General features: G+C 39.7%; 1 protein-coding gene across 3 annotated transcripts in view; it reads right to left on the reverse strand.

Moving 5' to 3' along the window:
- Window positions 1-8,307: 8,307 nt before the first annotated feature.
- SLIT2 (slit guidance ligand 2) overlaps window positions 8,308-19,774 on the reverse strand; it is a 336,221-nt gene continuing 324,754 nt past the window's right edge. For 2 of the 3 annotated variants that reach the window (XM_088450628.1, XM_088450627.1), the window contains 4 exons: window positions 18,073-18,221; window positions 14,799-15,087; window positions 12,343-12,554; window positions 8,308-10,152 (listed from right to left, as the gene is read on the reverse strand). In XM_088450628.1, the coding sequence (XP_088306754.1) occupies window positions 9,911-10,152; window positions 12,343-12,554; window positions 14,799-15,087; window positions 18,073-18,221 (892 nt within the window). In that variant the 3' untranslated portion in view covers window positions 8,308-9,910. Of the gene's footprint in view, window positions 10,153-11,166; window positions 11,199-12,342; window positions 12,555-14,798; window positions 15,088-18,072; window positions 18,222-19,774 lie in introns of all 3 variants that reach the window. The other variant, XM_088450629.1, reaches the window with a different exon arrangement.

Here is a 19,774-nt window from a genome sequence, read left to right on the forward strand (position 1 = left end):
ATTAGTTCACAATATGAGAGTATTGATTATTGTGATATTTCAGGAAAATAATCAACACCAAACAGAATTATTAGGGTAGTAATCCAGCATCAATGTTTAATACAGTAGTGATTATACTCGATTATCCCAATTTGATCCGGTCCCAAATTAAACGGTGTTTAATTATTGTGGAATATACCTACCATCATTGTTGATTCTTTGAGTTTATATACCAGTACTCTGGTCCTCCCTTGCCCCTTTTACCCCTCGTACTTCACATAATGTAGCTGCAACACTATTAAATGAAGTACCAGCTGGATCAATATATAATCATCCAATCAGAAGTAGAGATGAGCGGTTCGGATTCTTTGGAATACAAACACACCCAAAATTCCGGGATCCGAGGGGATCCGAGCCGTCGCTCGGATCTCCTTGACTGCCTCGGATCACTAGCCGAGTCAAAATCTCGAGATCCCGCTGTCGGATCTCCCGGTTTGGTTTGGGCGCCAAAGTCCCACTGAAATCAATGGGCTGACCACTGATTGGCTGAGAGAGCCATAGACTTCAATGGGGCAGAAGGACATAAGATGACAGCCCTCACTGCATCGAGGACACCTTCACCCTCAGTGGCAACACCGCTGGCACCCCAGCACTGCCGAGACCGCAGGCACCCCAGCACTGCCAACACCGCCGGCAACTACGCATTGAGGACACCACCAGCACCGCCGACACCATCAGCAACTCCACACTGAGGAAACCGCCGGCAATCCTGCACTGCCAGTACCCCCACGCTGAGAACACTACCGGCACTCCTGCACTGCCGACACTGGCAGCACTCCCCCGCACTGCTGACACCACTGGCAACCCAGCATGGAGAACACTGCTGGCACCCCCGTACTGCTGACACCCCAGCACAGAGAACACCACCGGCACCCCTGCACTGCTGACACAGCTGGCAACTGAGGACACCACCAGCACCTCTGCACTGAGGACACCCCTGCACTGAGGACACCCCTGCACTGAGGACAATGCCGGTACCCTCTGTCACAGTAAATGCACCATTGGTGTATCCAATCTGCACTGTATTCAACCCATTTTTAAACAGAAATAATTTCCGTGTATTTGTGCCGCTGCTCTGTTCCTTAGTTTAGCCAGCCAGGCTCTGGCCTATATGAGGTGGTCAAAATTGAGTGGAAATGACTGGAAATGAATGTTATTGAGGTTAATAATACTCTAGGACAGTGATTCCCAAATGTTTTTAAATCACAGCACCCTAGGAGAAGCATCATTGTTTTCACGGCACCCCTAAGCCAAAAGTTTGTTATTGACAAATTCAGGAAGAAATTTAGTAAGTTTGATTATTTGGTAGTGGACAGGTTTGCGCTTCTGTTTGTCCACATATTTACATTACATTGACCATAAAATAATTTGATTTGGTGCTGGGCCACCAACTTGAGGCACCCTTGCAAGTGTCCCGAGGCACTCCATGGAGCCACGGTGCACAGTTTGGGAACCACTGCTCCAGGAACAAAAAAAGGCCCATATTTTGCCAATTTTTTTTTTTTTTAAATCCAAAATCAAATCCAGTCGCGGCGTTTTAACAAAACCAAAACCGGCCGACGAATTAGAACCAAAACCAGCAAACACGGTCTGGCGCACGTCTCTAATCAGAAGAGAGGGTTGCTGACTGTCATCATCATCTTTGCTTATCATTGAACCAGTGCTCCAATCACAAAATGATAAAAGATATGCCATCTGTAATTGTATCACAGTTATTCTAACACTCCCTTATGATGTATGCTTGTCCGTCACAAGTGAACAATGTGGAAATCCCTACATACACACGTATGCATACACATTTTTCCTTGTTTATCTGCACATTACCGAAGTCTTATGCAAAAGACAATCAGAGGTACACATCTGAGGTTAGGGTCCTAAACGTTTTAGGGGGGGGGGTATCCGCAAGTATTATTAATCCCCCATATGTACTATGGAGGAATTGCAGTAGATATCTCTGATGTCTGCTGCGGTCCCTCCATTTTCGTCCACAAATGCAGCCCCCATAGGTCTTTATGGGGGCTGCAGTGCTGCCAGAATTACCAAGCTCCAAAATGTGAAGTGTTCCGGAGACTGGCACTGAGAGTTCTGAAGGATAAAATGCACGGCATAATAAATATAGCTTTCACGCTCTGGGTAAGTGTTCTGACGCTTATTTTATTTATTTCTGAAAGTATGTCACAGATTTCTTCCTGTTTCTGGAATTAGATCTACAAATGACACCAAGAAAAAGGTTCCAGGAGTGCGTACCCATTGGTACCACCTGAAAAGAAAATCACTGGTTAATCATTATCACGGCTAACCACAAACTTTTAACAAATAAATAGAAATACAGCACATAACCAATCACAATATTCGTGAACGTACTAACCTATGCAAAACATGTTAGCTGTCACCATTTCTTCTGCAAGTTCTTACTTCTCTTTGTTACATTTAGTAAGTAGTAAGTGACACTTTCTAAGTTTGATAACAAAGGTATTAAAAAAACGACTTAACGGAATCTTGTATGTTTTACTTTTTTCTCTACCAAGTTAGTACAATATTATAAACGCACATGCTTGAATGGCAGGCCTGGTCATAAGCTTGGAAAGAGGTGCTAACAGATATTTTGTCATTCAAGTACCCAGGTGAGTTAGTCGGACAAGTCAAGCTGGAAATTTGAAGTTTTACGCATAATTACCTACTCTCCCGGAAGTTGCGGGAGGCTCCCGAATTTCCCAGAAGTGTTTCCGGATCTTCTGCATCCTGCCCACTTCCTAGTGAAGTCAGCAGCATGGGGAGATGCATGCCGGGAATCGCAGCTCCGTAGGGAGGGGGCAGGGCTAAATGACACAAAAAAAATAATTTAGAACAGCCCCCTCCTCGTGCTACTGCAATTCGCGGCAGTTTGCTGTGACAGGGGCGGGGCCTAATGACATATACCCAGCCCCACCCCCCAATGTGACCAGCTGTGCCCGCTCTCCGTGCATCTCCCGGGGTGCAGAAAATAAATGTTGGTAAGTATGGTTTTACTACATCTAGATGTGAAATAGGGGCATACTACAGCTTCATTTTCATAAAAGAAGAATTCGGAAAAATAATCCAAAAACAAATAATGACGCAGACCTATTACATGGGGTACTTTAGCACACACGCTAATAAATGATGGGCCGAGTACTTTTAAATTGTGGTCTTGGTCATTTTGCCAGCCTTTGTACATGTGGATAAAGCAAACATTTGCTAAAGCAACAGTAATAGTTGGTTATTATTTGGCTAATAAATGGAATTCAAAAACTACTCTTAACACAGTCAAAACCTCTGTCAGTTTTCCATTGATTTATAAATTAATGGCACAACTCTTTAATTGTTCTTAGGGTTTGAAAATTATTTGCACCAATTGTTTTAAATTACAGTTACTAAAAAAAAAAAAAGGCCAATCAGCCACATTTGCCAGATGCGATGCAGCTCCTGCCGTTTTACAGAAATCCAGGCCCCACTGAAGTGAGAGAGGCGCAAGAAGGCCAGGCGTCAGATGACAGCCTGCGGCAGAGTGCCTACTACGGCAATACCATGCTCCTGCACTCTGGACATCACAGAACTGAACAAGAGAGAGAGTAGGGAACATCTCCCTTTACAGTAGGGAACACCTACCCTTTTGGAGCAGACTTCCACCTGCGATAGCCGCACCAATCCAGGTTGGGGAAGGATGGCGACTTATTACCGGACACAATGGGGGCACATGGATCTAGCTGCATTGCGCAATGGGGGATTGTTTTACAAGAAGCGGCAAGAGGGGCTCCCCCACTCTACAGTCAACTGCACATGCATTTGTCAGAGGGGCACTTCCACAGCATTAAGCTCTTTCTCCAAAGGATCCAGCCAGTCCAAGACTGAGGCAATTTACAACATATTTATTGCAACAGCAGCATTTAAAGTGATCATAAGAAACATGAATCTACTCACATACAAGTAGATGTGAAATAAGGACACACTAATACCGAGCACTCATCAGTCTACAACTTCAGACTCACCCATCATCTTAGGGCTCTTCTATTGTTGATTAATATTCCATATATATATATATATATATATATATATATATATATATATATATATATATATATATATATATGTAGAATACATACATATATGTAGAAAAAAATAGAAAAAAGGGGAGGGGGGTTGCACTCACCAGTCTTCTTAAAAACATCTCTTTATTGCATCTCAGTAAAAATGTTACAAAATTTCAACATTGGATTTTGAAATCCCACCCCCCCCCTCCTTTTTTTCTACTTTTGCATGAAGAGGATTATTGTGATCCCATATGGGTGTGTAACCCCAGCAATTTGTTATTGAAGACGAGAGTGTGGACCTATTCGGACTATATATGTATATATATATATATATATATATATTAGTCCTTTTTCTATTCCTACTGTAGTGTATATATAGTCCTTTCCAATCAGAAGTCGTCCCCCTGTTGCATCCTATAAACACAAGTGGATTAAAAGCTGAGCCCCATTGTGCTGTCCTTCATAGCTGCATATAATACTGCTCTTTACTATGTACAGTAACTGTGATAATTGTACTTACAGTAAATTGGCTGCCTAGACTACCCATGGGGAAAAGGACAGTGATAACCCATTTTGTCCATAATACACTTAGCTATTACAGTGAGACCTACTAAGTGCCTACAATTGTCTAATTGCCTTTTATTTAGATGTTAAAAATTAAGATTGGTCCTTCCACAAAAGACACACCTCAGGTCCCTGGTTTCAGTGTGCGACAGCCCTTCACTGTCTTCCCCAGCCCACATGGTAATCTCTGAATCCTCACCCTCTCATGCTCAAAAATGGTCCTCTAAGACTGCTGCACCAAACACCCATGACATTGGTGAAGTATTGTCATTCGTAAAATTTTACCAACCACAAAATTTTTTTTAGAAATGCTGGAAGTCAAACAAGCAGAACCTCAAAAGAATGTGACACCTAAGTGGTATCAACTTCAGCGAACACAGGATCGAGTTTTTACATGATTTATCAGTGCAAACCTTATATCTGCATATAATGCTGAAGCCCTTTACATATGAACACTGCAAGAATATCGTTTGGGTATACTGTAGGTGGCATTTCGCCATTTCCAATTAAGCATGCAAATCACACACAATGTGAAATTATCCTTCCGTCCTGACCTCTGATCTGGACTTTTTCAGTCTTGAGGGTATATTTACTAAAGTGAGAGTGGAGATGTTGCAACCAATCACATTCTACTTAACATTTAACTAGTACCTTCTAGAAGATAATACCAATAATCTGATTGGTTGCTATGGGCAACATCGCCACTTCTAAAAACTCTCACTTTAGTTAATTTACCCCTTGGAGTCGAGGAAACACTGCTCCATCTTGATATTCCTTGTGCCTTCTTTAGCAGCAACAGTAAAGGGGAAACCCAGGGAGTGGCCATACATTTCTCCAGGGGACTACCACTTATGGACATAGAAAGGCATTGGTTGGAGGCGGTGAGTGGTCTGCTACTTCAATGCAATCTCTGATTCCCCACTAAGCATGACTATACATGGGGCCTACACCAGAATGAACTAGTTACTCTTGTCTCATACAGTAGGTATCTACACATGCTTCATTATGTCAAAATAAAAAGAGAAAAGGAATCTGTATATGGTGCACAATATTAAAATATAACTTTTAATGTATTAAATATATGCAATATGGAAAGATGGTAATAGTGTCTGTGGAATATCAACTGCAGTTCAATGTTATGTGTGAATACTGAGCTATTGATGTGACATTAAACACATCAGTACCTCAGCTGGGATTTATTTATTAAGAAGAATATTTATTGTTTACTTTACCCATTTAAATAAAGCTAAAGACACATGACCTATACTATACTAAGTATCCTATTTATATATTGATTATCTAACAATAATATAAGCTGACCGAATCTATACTAACTACTTAATAAATATACAGATTATTCAACCAATCTACAAGTTGACACAATATCATTTTTACATGATTCAACAAGCATTGTATATGTATAGATAGTGCTGTTCCTGTAGAGATGGGATTACATTCTCTGTTTGGGAGATAGTTTCAATTACTATCGATGTGCCACACAGTCCCTATTTGTGTATTATAACAGGGACATTTTGGTATTAACCACAGCTATTTTTAGCTACGGCGGCACAATATATACGTAACAGGGAAAGATGTTTTACAATAATGTCTGTTGAGTACTTATGACATCTAAACACTTTGTGAATATTGAGTTATGGATACGATATTATTAGACTATTATAATTAGGTTGAATGTATCAGTGTCTCATGTGAGTTTTACCTAATAAGAGAATACTCACTATTTACTCTATAAAAGATACACAGTTACCCTGATTACAGGCAACATTCCTGACTAGCTGGTGCTAAATCTTAGCTATGTATTGAGAATAGCAGCTATAACTATGTATTATATCATCAGTATATAGTATCAATCAATATAACCAGACATCAATACCAGGATAGAGATTTAACTCTTTATTATAAGACATGAAAATAAGACACTTGACTATTTAAAAAGATTTTATTTTATTTTAATCACCTACATTCTTTCTATACTATACACATGTTCTACTATATTTTAACCAAATATTTCGCCTTGCCTTGATATCATTTGATAATTTTAAATAATACATTAAAAGTTATATTTTAATATTGTGCACCATATACAGATTCCTTTTCTCTTCTTTGTCTGCAATAAACGTATCTTCTGAATCTGTGGTAGCACCCCCTATCAGAATTAAGATTGGAAATCATTGTTATTAGGGGCATATATCATAATTTTCATATATTCTATTGATTATTTCCTGTGCAACAGATCTTTTTCTCTACTTTATGTCAAAATAAGACAGGAAACCTGGTTAACTAAATGTATCTTCTTTTAAAACTAATCCAACCCTGCATTAAGCATTGTTCATGGACGTTAAAAGAACTCCCCATTCTGGACCCCTGTTGCAAATCACAGCTGGAAATGGCTAATGATTATTAGACCAAAAACAATTATCTGCCTGAAATCTCCAGGGTGTCAGCTTGCTAGGCCCATTATTGTGTCATGAGGGCAAATTTAAACAACTCTGTTCCATTATGAAAAAGTAGAAAATATGTTTTGAAATATATACCATAGGGGCTACCTTTCTTGTCCCTGCTGGTTGGGCTCTCAGGCTTACACAAAATTTGGACATCAGGATGCCTCCTTTGTGCGTTAAATATAGAGCTGACAACCTTTTAAACATTACTGGAGGTGAGTTTTGTTATATACCTCTACATAATTACACCCCACTTTCACCAGAATGTTGCAATATTGGGCATTCTCAATTTCTCTTTGGTCTGTGGTAGCAGAAACCTGCTACGGGCTCGGTTGGTGCACATAAGTGTGCTTCCCAAGCCTGGAAGCTGGTGAATGCTTCTCCCATAGAATTATTCACTAACAAACTCTCAGATCAAATGGGTGTAAGCTTCTTTGCACAAAGAGAAGAGTGTCAGCGGACTCTGACATCTCAAACAGATTTATTGACCAGAAATCAAACTTATATACTGTATGTTTTCCCCTGAGGACACAGGGGGCTGATTCTAAGTCAGACATCTCTTTGCTCGGACACAAATGCAGGTTTTAGCCTACAGCGCACGTTTTTCTGTCTGTCAGATGGATCTTTGGCAGATCTGTAACCCCCGAGCCCAGATGGGGTTATGTTTTTCAACCTCCACAAAAATGACAATTAATTATCAATAAATGGCATACTTTACCAAACTATTTGCATGGTACGCGTTAAAAACAAGATGTGTTGTTCATCTTAAATCTACAAGGTAACTGATTACGTTGAAAAAGCAATGACACTGTAAAAACCAGGCTCTTCTCCAGTTATGGGAGGACTCCAAAATATTTTTCAGAAATTAAGTATTCAATGCTATATTACTATTCTGTATTTCATATATGTTATCCCACCTGGTTCTTAGGTAACTGCACATTTCTGCAGTTCCTGTATCGCCAACATGTGGTACAGTTGGATTGGAGACACTCCCAGTATCCCCATGCTGTACACAAGACACTTCAGAGCTATACGAGTATGTTAACAAGGATAGCTTAATAAAAAGGAAGAATAAACAACTGATTTCCGGACCGATATATATATATATATATATATATATATATATATATTATTCACAGAAATCAAGAGTACAAGAAGACAACTTGGAAACAAAAAGAAAATATGGAAGTAATATCTGTTTAATTTACAAACATCAGTTGCATTACTGATATCAGTCCGAATAAGACAAAGCACACTGCATTATACATGTACACCTATTTTGTTTGTAAATACAAAAAAAAAAAAAAAAAGTTCTACAAATGTATTTGTACAGAGTGCCTGTTTTCTTTATTTAAGGAAAGGAGAGCACAGCCCACTACCAACCATTAACAATCATACACTGTTCTTTAGCAGCAGCATATTAACATGGGAACCACGTGGTACTATAGTAGTTTTATTATTGGGGGAAAAAATAAAAAACACAATTGTGAACAGTATAATCTGCTCTAGAAGACGGACACATCTTTATGGGGTAAAGTAGGAAGTTCCTATAGACTAGTGACATTTGTCAGCCTACAACACAGTTTTAGTTTTACGGAAATATACATTATATTTATATTATATATAGGGAAAAAAATACTTCTCTCTATTTTTTTTTTTGTATCTAATTTAAAGACACTCTATTGTACATTTCTCAGCATGTACCCCAGATCAAGCACATTGCAGGTTACACGACCACATTATGGAACACATACCAGACTAAACAAAACCATCCAACACAATCTGCTATGTTAGTTCTATAAGAAAGAAAATCCTGACTCAGAGTCATTTTGTGTTTACCAAAATAGAAAAATATCAGGACAAATATAAATTAATATATATTAAAGCATTGAAAAAAGAAGGGATAACCTACAAATTGTTAAGAATGATGTACTCCGGTACAATAAATATGTCTCATTCAGTCTGAATACTGCTTATAAACTTTTTTTTTTTTGTCTTAGAAGTTGAAAAATTATTCCTAATTAAAAAACTACCAGACTTCTTTACTAATGGCCCAGTTAATTTTTATATTACAAAAAAAATAAAAGAAAATAATACTGGAAAAGGGCTAGATAAAGACTTCCGTAAGCTTCTTGTGCTATCACGTGACATTAATATATTTAAAACCAGAAGTCTGCCCTGGGCTATTTTTCAGTCCCAGTCATGGGTGTTGTCCAAAAATTTTTGTAACACACAGAACTCCCCAATGGTTGCTCAGTTAGGGCGTAGGGCGTGCTCAATGCAAAAGGGTAAATTAACTTGATCCCTTATCATTCACAGCTTGTCCTTTTATCATATTCATGTGGTACTCCAATCGGCGATACTCAACAATGCGGATATGTAGCAGCCAATTAACATGCCTCCTCAGCTGGGCCGATTGCCACTCCTGATTTTTGAACTTGAAGAGCTTTGAGTATCAGCTTTATCGTCAGCACGTTGCACAGAGCAAACCATACTGAGCAATAGTTACAGTATCACTCCATCAAAGGATCTCTCCGTAGACTTTGTGTCTTTCTTTGACATCTCTTCTTCTTTGAGAGAAGTCTTATTTTAAGAACTCAGGTTTGTTGTTTCTTCTTTTTATTTATTTCTGAATTGCCAGTCAGGAAAAGGTCCTTTTCTTTTTCTTAATAAAAATAAGTCTGTTTCTGTATTTTACAATATAAATTCAAATATTTTCCACTATCAACTTCGAATTAGTTCAACACGGTCAAAAAGGTATACAACGTTTTCAAGGGACTGGTGACTGTTACAGACTTAGGAGGGGCACTTTGTACATCCGCACTTTATGACTTTTTCAACTTCGTCCACAAATGAGGAGCCGTCTGTGCACTCAAAAACATATTTCCGTCGCTTGCTTTTCAATGGTCCACAGCATTGACCGTTTGAGCATCCCCCTCTGCATTCTAGTCGCGATACCTTCTCGGTCGTCTGGCAAGCAGCATAACCTTGCTGCTTTTGGTAATAATCTCTGATCCGTTCCCCTCGGCAAGAGATTTCTAGAAGCAAAATATTAAATTAGACAAGGTGTTTAAAAAAAAACAGCAATGCTATTCCTTGAGACAGATATGTTCATATTCTAATTCCATGCATGCACAGTACTGTAGCATCACATGTTTAAACAAAGTACTTGTGATGTCTACCCAACCAGAATATTTCATGTTAAGTACTTTTTCAACCAGAATATTTCATGTTAAGTACTTTTTCTTCCCACCAAGTGGCAGAAAGGCAGAGGATCAATATATTTAAGCCTCAGAATTCGGGAGGTATCACCCCATTCTTGCTGCAGTGCAATTTTAATTTTCATCTTAGGTAACACCTCATATGTCAAGAGTACGGATTGCCGTCCTTATCTGATCAATACTTCAAGTTGACCATGTTACCCACAAGACAGAGGCACCAGGTTGGTTCAACATCTAATGAACAGCCGAGGTCCCGGCTATTCAAACACTGCCGATCGGCATCATGGGAGAAAGAGGGTTTTGGCATTGGATATTTAATTTGGGAGGACATCTCCTCTAATTCTTATACTTTTAAGTACTCATTATTGTACAAAAATTCTCATAGTCTGTAAGTAATAAATACAGCATTATTACAGTGACAACAAAATTGGTTGCCTAAACCTTTTCATTAATATAAAAACTATACATACGCTGTTCTTTCTTGAACAGCTGGTTCTGTTTACATCAGGAAACTGTTTCATAGAGCATGCAATTTAATTTATTACACCTCCCGTTCAATATTATTCAATCTATTGCTTAATACAAGTTACATTCCATTAGCTTCATAAATTACAGACATATAAAACCAGCTAAAAATGAGCCATCTGTTAATCACCTCCCTCACCCTGTTTCCCCCTTTCCTAGTCACATCGGTGATGAAAACAAAATAAATAGATGCCAGCTGAGGAGAAAGAGAGGAGAAGACATTGATGTATGGGGGAAGGAGGCACCACAATGAGAGGCAGAGGGGAGGGGGGGGATGAGTCAGCCCCTGTTTCTCAACCATCTCACCTGCGGGATTCTCTGAGAAAAATCAGTGAAGGCTAAGGGGTGAAGAGCAGAATTTGTGATAAGGCAATGTGTGGATTATTTTCCATTACAGAACAGAGACATGTAGATCAGACACAGCAGGTCAACAGGAAATCGCAGGACGATTAGAGTCTAGCAGTGGCGAGATTTTACTTTCACCAATTAAGAAGAAAAAGGAATAATTTTCCAAACTTATTTACTTTTGCATTAATATTTATAATACTTATAAGAACCAATTAAAACAAAAGGAAATCGTAAGAGATTTTTGTTATGGGAAAATAAAATGTAAAAAAAATGGTAATTAATATAATAAAATATATGTCAGACTGTTGTAAACTCTTATGCTAAGCACACGCACACACACACAGGAAACCCCACAATACATCGTAGTGTATATAGCAGCTGGGCGGGGACTTGGGGACAGCGGGAGAGCAGACCGGCCTGCTGAGGTCCCAGGATTGGATGTCGGAGCATCACATGATCGGCACACGGGAGGCTCGGTCCTGTCAGATATGCCCAGCAACCAATCACAACAAACACTGCTACAGTATATGGCCATCCGTCCCCTTTAAAATCCTGACTAGGCTGGTGTCGGGTTGTTTAATGGAAACTTCCAATCAATGACATTAAAATAGTTATCATTCTGCTACAGTAAACCGATAATTTCTATTTCAGTTTGGCTCTCAACTAATGTTATACGAGTTCAATGATTAAAATAAACACTTTTCGGAGTAGTGGATACTTTGGGGCTGCATTAAGTCAGGTGCATATTACTAGAATACTACAATGTCATTAGTCCATTTATTTTACACTTCCATCTAGCAAGATTTTTGTCAAAATACTTTTCTCCACAACAAAAACATCATTAGTTATTATGGCTTTTTATACATCTTTACATCTTCAGACCATATATATAATATATATATATATATATATATATATATATATATATGTGTTTTTTTTTTTCATTAAGTGTTTAAATACTAGAATACAATTCACCCCCCTCCCCCACCCTTGCAAGCACAAATATCACAACATCCTGATTACCAGGACTGTTGTGTGTGCTACTATACATTACTCTAATGTAAACAAATCATTCTAAAGATGTTTAATTTCAATTTTCCCCAAATTAGCATCACACATTTATGACGGACTTACCTTTATCACAGTTGTCCCCAGTGTAACCAGTGTTGCACTCACAATAGGCTTTCTCCAGGCCCGACAGCCTGCATTTCCCATGTTTACACTTAACAGACTGGCAAGGGTTAAATTGCTCCTCACTCTCATCACACAGGACTCCCCCAAAGCCCTGCGAGCACTTACAGCTGTAGGAAAAGGCATTGATTGGCAGGCAGGCACCATGTATACACCTGGGGAATAAAGACAAGAACTCTGTCAGCAAAGTGGTAATGCATTTACTGAGCATGTGAACAGAGGATGATTATAATACGTATACATTATATAAGCAACATCAGACTGATATGCAGTTAGACCGGAAGTGGCAGGAGATGGATAGAACTGCAGCTTCTAGGCCTAAGCTGTAGAGAGGCCCATAGACTTCATACTCCATGAGACTGATGCAAGAATGCCATGGGCAACTATTAAGGACCACTTGGAGGTTGGATTGGGGAGTGTTTGTGTGAGGTCTACTTATATCAGAGAGGACGTTATATAAAATATGGGCGAGCAGAGTGCACAGTTGCCGAGCCCCAAAACAGGATGGGCAGTCGAACAAACCCTTTGGAGAGAAATATGTCTAGAGTCCAGACTAACCCACAGCAGCCCTTATGGGAATTGCCAGCCTAGTGAACAAGAGTTCTTGGTTGATCAGCCAAAGACCTTGGTTATTCGGGACTGAGTTCTGCCCAGAGACAAATGTTCTTGTGATCTAGCGGTAGTATAGAGAGTTGGATCGTCACGGCAGAGAAGCAGAGAACAAACAAGGTATAAGTCTATTTAACACACTAGTCCTACATCTGGAGACCATCTGAAACTACTAGTCTCCACTACCAGAATCCTCCCTCTGTAAAAATGTTTTAGAGAATTTCACACCCTTCTCAGCAATTATAATAAACAAAGAAATTGTCTCCAACGATATACTGCGAGTCTGCCAAGAGGAACATATGTGCTAGGTACTGTGGACATCTTTCAGCTGGGAACTGTCAGAACGGCATAAATTCTACAGTATGTAAGAAGGAGCTAGACGCTGGGATGCAAACAAATCTGTAGCGGAAAAAAGAATGTAAGAATTGATAAGAAAACGTATGCCAAAATGTAGGAATCAGAGATCGTTCTCCAAAAGATAAAAGGGAATGTGTGTTAGACAGAGATTTATTTGTCTACAGCAAAACTGTATCGTGTTGTTCTCAAAACGTCTTCCAGCAATAAGATTAATGTATCAATGGGATTCCGATGCTTAGTCATCTTAATTTCATTTAGAAGTACATAACTTATGACCTAGAATGCTGTGCCACTAATATCTTTTTGATATAAAATTAATGTATGACATTATGGCTGCCTGAGAAACCATCTTTCAAATGGACAACAGGACCAGGAAAAACCAAAACGCATTGATGCCCTGATTGGAGGTGATTAAGTGCTTTATAGGGAGCACCGGCTGTCCCCAAACTAACACATGTGGGGGAATGACACTGCTTTGTTTCTGCTGCAGCACATAATGTAATCTATTCACATAAGGAAAATAATAAGTAGAGAAGCTGTTATATGATCTACAGTAGAAGACGGCAAATTTCATAGCGGCCAATGTGCTCATTTCAAAGGGCTGGATATCACGGCAAAACTACAGTCAGTATAGGAAGTGTGGCCACTACAGAGGCAGGGCTCTGACAATGCGGGTACATTCACCCAAGGACTCTGCTCTTCTGTGTGGAAACCTAACCCCATGCATGCTCAGGAAGAGCAGAGCGGGGAATTCGGAAGTGTGAATAGGGCCCTCTGCCAAATGGGGCTCGGGCATAGAAGAGCACATTTGTAGTCAGAGAGTCCCAGTTCATAGCCCAGGGACATGGTTGGACCAACCCAGTGGTGGTACACTACATTGCCAAGCCCCACACTAAGTTCTGTTCTCCTGAGGAGGCAAGGGGGCCTGCTCATGCATAGTTTTGGCTTCACTCGCAGAGACCATAGTGGGTGCAGGAGGTGGCAAATCTACCACCGTTGCAGGGTGTGCGGATGTACTTCCGCCATCGGACCTACTGCCACTGATATAACATCATAGATGATTACAGCCATGTTCTGGCGGTGGTAATAAGCACTATACGCATCATTCTTACATAAACTCATTTCAGAAAATGGAGCGCCCATGTGACAGGAACTTCCAGGCTGTCTAAAGGCTAGAAAAATAAACTTTCTAATTTCAATATTTTCAGTGGAAGAACCGGAACTGTACTGAAAAACTGTGATACTGTACAATTATTTACTCTGTAAGTGACAGGTGCTGATAACCTCTAAGCCACATGTGCTTAACAAACTGAAATAAAAACTTGCAATTATTCACATTAAGTATACTCTGCCCCTGGGTAGTTTGGGCATTTAATAATGGAATTTAGCCTAGAATTGCAGAATGTTACAATGTATCCACATGAAAGACATACTTATTTCCCAGACAAGGGTCGTTGGACTGTTGGTCGCAGAGCGGTCCTGTCCACCCTCCGTCGCACTCGCAGGTAAAGCCAGACTGGCTTGTAGCCAGACACGTCCCATGTAGGCAGACTTTATTGTGGCAGGGCTCACACCCAGGTACGATTCCCGCTTGCAGAGTGAACTTTTTAAAGTCCTGCAGCTCATTATTGATGTACAGGTTTCGAATACAGCCTTGGAAGTTGGTTCCGTTCTGTCCAGGAGACTGACGCAACACGGCAACATTGTTTTTCATGGGCATACCTGCAATTTCAATGAATAAGGTATGTAAAGGTGAATACACAGCTACCTGTGGTTTCTCCAGCTGCTGTGGTACTACACGTCTCAGCTAGGCAAAGAACGGATACTTAGATCCAACTGTAATAGCCTGCAATTTGTGGGCAAAGGCACAATTTTGGTGATGCAGCAGTCAGTTTTAAAGCAGTTTGGAGGCAAAACGACATTGGTTTTGCACTAAAATGAATTGTCGCTTTAAATCTTACAGTTATATTGCTGAAATTGCACGGGTGCCTGCAAATCACAGGCTAATACATTTGGGCGTTAGTCTTTCCAGTAATAAACACTTTGCAATCATTTATCATTTTGTATACAATTGATGCCAACCAAATTCGGAAATTAGGTAGTTGATGAAGTCCGTACAAAAAGGGAGATGAACACATTTATTTTACTTAAAAATATACACAGCAGGGCCGTAGCTAGGGTAGTGCGGCCGGTGCCATCGCACAGGGCACCACAGATCAGGGGGCGCTGTTTGGGCCTGTCAAATTTCTGTTTATTATCATTCTCACTTGTAGCTTCCTCTTATTTCATCCCCAGCATCTCCTGGCCTTCCCTATCTCTTCCCTGGCCCTTCCCCATGACGCCATGGCCCTTTTTTGGGTGCATTATGTCCCTTTGAAAAATGAGGGGGCGCCAATGCTCTTTCTGGCACATGGCACCAAAGAGTCTGGCTCTGATATACAGTATCTACAATTGGTAACATGATGATTTGAACTGTATTGTTATTAACTTAACGGACAGAGGGGGGTGGAGGAACGAGGGGTCGGGAGGAGGCGGACTGTGTGGCAGGTCCTTTTACTTGTATATTATAGTTGTTTTACAAACAATTTTCTTGTAAGCAGAGATAAAAGCCGATATGTATCCATTCAGTTTGAAAAGATATTAGACTGAGCTCTCTTATTTCCCTCCTCTTTATTATATACATAAGAATGTAGGTACCAAAACTAGAGGAGAATGGAGGGAGGAATGAGAGCTAACAATGTGCTGCAACTTAGGCTGGGTACATATCAGAATGATGTGTATCCCAGCCGACCCGAGACTCGATGGAACCATATATTAGTCGGCCACACAATTAGCCTTCCATCCTCCACCTACCTGCATGCCGTCGTCAGCAACGTCGTCCCATCTAATGTGCAAGACAGCTGATGGGACGACGTTGCTGTTTACGTACATGCACGCGCGACTGTGTGTATACATTCGATGATATGGACGATAGTCGCTATCCGCGTCAAAATATATATCATCCAATATATTGTCTATAATGTGTACCCAGCTTTATTATTATCGATTGCCAGATACAGTATGTATAGGGATGAGTGAATTCCTCTCTTAACTCTTATTCATACAGAATTTGTTGAATCCTCAAAACTCTACAATAGTTGTGGCTTTGAATGAGCCACAGGTGCTTTACAGTATATATTTATTTGAGCTCTCTTGCGCTTACTCTCTCTTTTTCTCTATGGGCCATATTCAATTTGGGAGTGAAAAGTCCGTGCTGGACTTTTTGATCCATATCAGAGGTTTTGCAGGGATAAAGTATCGGGCGAGCGCCCGCTTTATCCCTGCATTTAATTAGGATCCAGCGAAAACGGGAGCCGGCGGAAAGGTAAGTATCACAAAAATTTGGGAATTTTTCAGGAATTCTTCCTAGGACCCCCCCTAAAGATGTCCTGTCGTGGGGGATCACCATGCGTACCCCCATTATTCCCTGCAGAAGCTAATTTTAAATAGCCGCGGCAGGTACTTTTTTGCGCCTGTGAAGAAGTGATGAAGAATAGCACATAGGTTTTATTTTTCCAAAAAATAACTATGGCCATCAAATTTGGGGTACATGAAAATGGGTGCAAGCATATTTTTAAGTCCCTAAAGTGCAATTTTAAAATTCTTCAAAAATGCACCTGCTGCTACCACCCGCAATGAAGAAAACACCTGCCGCATACTTGGGAACCCCTCTGGAATCTATTTTGCTACTTTAGGATTTTGTCCCCCATATTTTTTTATTTTTACCCCAAAATTCAAGTTAATTTTTTGGGGTGTCCCTATTTTTTTTTAAAACTTTTTTTTTACATAGATTATTTTTAGGGCACACTCCCTGGGGTGCAGGCTATTTTTTTTTAAGCCTGCACCCCTAAACCCCAATTCTGCACTTTTTTTCGCCTTGTAAAACATGGTGAAAAGTTATCCCCATTGATTAACAAAGACTTTTCGCACCGGCGAAAAGTCTTTGAAATTGAATACTGGGATAATGCAAACAGGCGAAAATGACATAATTGGCGAAAAATTATCGCCAATAACGAGTTTTCGCTTCAAATTGAATACTGGCCTGTATATATAGATAGATTTGTATATATAGATCTATTTATTGTGACAGACCATATATAATCTATCTATTTATTGTGACAGACCATGGGGTAGATTTACTAAACGTTGATTTATTATAATAGGCAATCACCAGCATCTTTGCCAATAGTTTTGAAATGGCTACAGGAATCAGTACTAAATTAGGCTTGTTTAGCATGGATTCTTGATGCCATTTTAAAACCATCGGTCAAATCCGCCGATGATCGATGGCTTTGATAAACTGACGTTTAGTAAATCTAGCCCTGTGACAGCAATTCCCAGATGCAAATTTAGAATTTATTTAAATCACTTTAATCTAACCACTATATTGTGCTTCAATATTTGTATTTTCACTGCCTTTAGTTCCACCTGTTTCTTTATAAAGCTTGGCACGTATGCTAGCACAGAACATGTATAGGTCAGCATTGTTCTGTGTTATCTATAAAGTGATTGAGTTACACCGGCCAGCCAGCGGCTTACAGTCCAGATCAATATAATTCAACAGGAATTTGATGTGCGATCCACAGGCGGCACACATACTAATCAAACAGACATGAGCTAAATAAATGTGCCTATTACCAAGTACCATGACAAGCCAATATCTTTTACCTCCTACGTAAAGTGGGGAGTCAAGAGAAGATTGTTTTAACAAATTAGTAATGATCTTAGGGTTTCCTCCATCCACTATCAGTGACAGGGTCTGATCCAAGCTCACAAGCTCCACGATGTGGAAATGGCCATCATTTATCGTCTCCACACTGTAACGAGAGCAGAACAAGATGTGTTAAAGTGATGGAGGCAGCCACACAAATCATGGGGTTTAATAATAAAAGACACTATCTCCTGCATCTGTATGCTAAACATACTTCCTGAGGTGCACAGTAAACTATACAGGCATTACTTATGTGCAAGGAATGCAACGTATTTACGCTTACAAGAGAAATACTGTAATGCTTACATAACAACTGGGCAATAGTAAAAAATTATACATCCACATTAATTTACTTATTTTTATTCTTTTATTCCCTCGTCCCATATATGTAATATCCAGATGATATCACACTATGAACAAGGGATTCTGCTTAATAGCAGCAAGGACTTTCCACGTTTATGTGACATCACACTGCATATAGTTTTATATAAAAGAACATTATGGACGTTATTCAGAGTTGGACGCAAACGCAATAATAAAAATATATCAAGTCGATACAAAAGTTGAATTTTTGAGACCTATTCGAAGTTGGTCGCATCAAGTATCAATTGTGGCTCCCACCCCGAGCACGGACCAGGATCAGATGCAGCAAGAATACGAGATGCGTGGCTTGACTGCGAATATAAAATTGCTGTACTCAATGCATACACAGTAAATGGCTGTATAGTTCTGATAGTAAGTACCCGAGTCACTCGGAGCCTGTGTAATGCTCATCGAACAAGACACAGAAACAAACCTTTACTCATTTTTTGTATGAAAACACTAATAAACCTATGGGCAGCCTTCCTTCTACCAAAAGGAGTAAGAAACATACTGTATTCCTTAAATACGAGTGTTCTATACACTGTCAACTTGTTTTTAAACCACAGTCGCAGCATTAACACAAATGGGGGGTGTTTTAGATGTGTTCCACCAATCAGACATAGCTTGCAGACATCATCTTCAACAGTCTGCACCATGTATAGAGCGCCCGCAAGCAGGGTTGCATAAAAATCGGATTAAAAAAACTAATTTATTTGATTTAAATCCGATTTTTTTTTAAATTTAAATAGGATTTTTTGTTTCAAATTTTTTTTTTAGGTAAATGTTTTAAATTTTTAAATTAAATAAATATTTTATTTTTTTTTCTTTTAAATCCAAATTTTATTCAACGCCGGCCCGCAAGTCAGATCCCTCCAGGCAGTCACATCTGCAACTTTTTCCTGCCCATCTTGGCTCCAATTCCGGTCATCACTCCCTTAATATTAATTGGGGATCACAGTCTTATATTAATATAATGCAAATGTCCGCTGACACATGGACTAAAAATTTTCTGAAATGTACTTAGTAGGGAGAGAACTCCCCTGTTTTCAAGATACCGGTAGGTAAAAAGGTAAAGATAGCTTCTTAGAATCCAGACAGTCAGTCCAATAAAATTTGTCACTTTATCCTCTTCTCACACCAGCGTGCATATCCCTTGTTCCTCAAATGATAAGAAGGGGAATCAGCGTACCTCAAGGATTTTTTGGTGGAATTGTGAAGAGGTGACCATCCAGACTGGGCTACAGCAGGTAGATTCTTGGTCCCAGGAGGAATCCTGTGTATAAGTTATACTAAACG

This window comes from Taudactylus pleione, unplaced genomic scaffold (assembly GCF_031769625.1).
Source record: "Taudactylus pleione unplaced genomic scaffold, aTauple2 ptg000520l, whole genome shotgun sequence".
NCBI classification, from domain to species: Eukaryota; Metazoa; Chordata; class Amphibia; order Anura; family Myobatrachidae; genus Taudactylus; species Taudactylus pleione.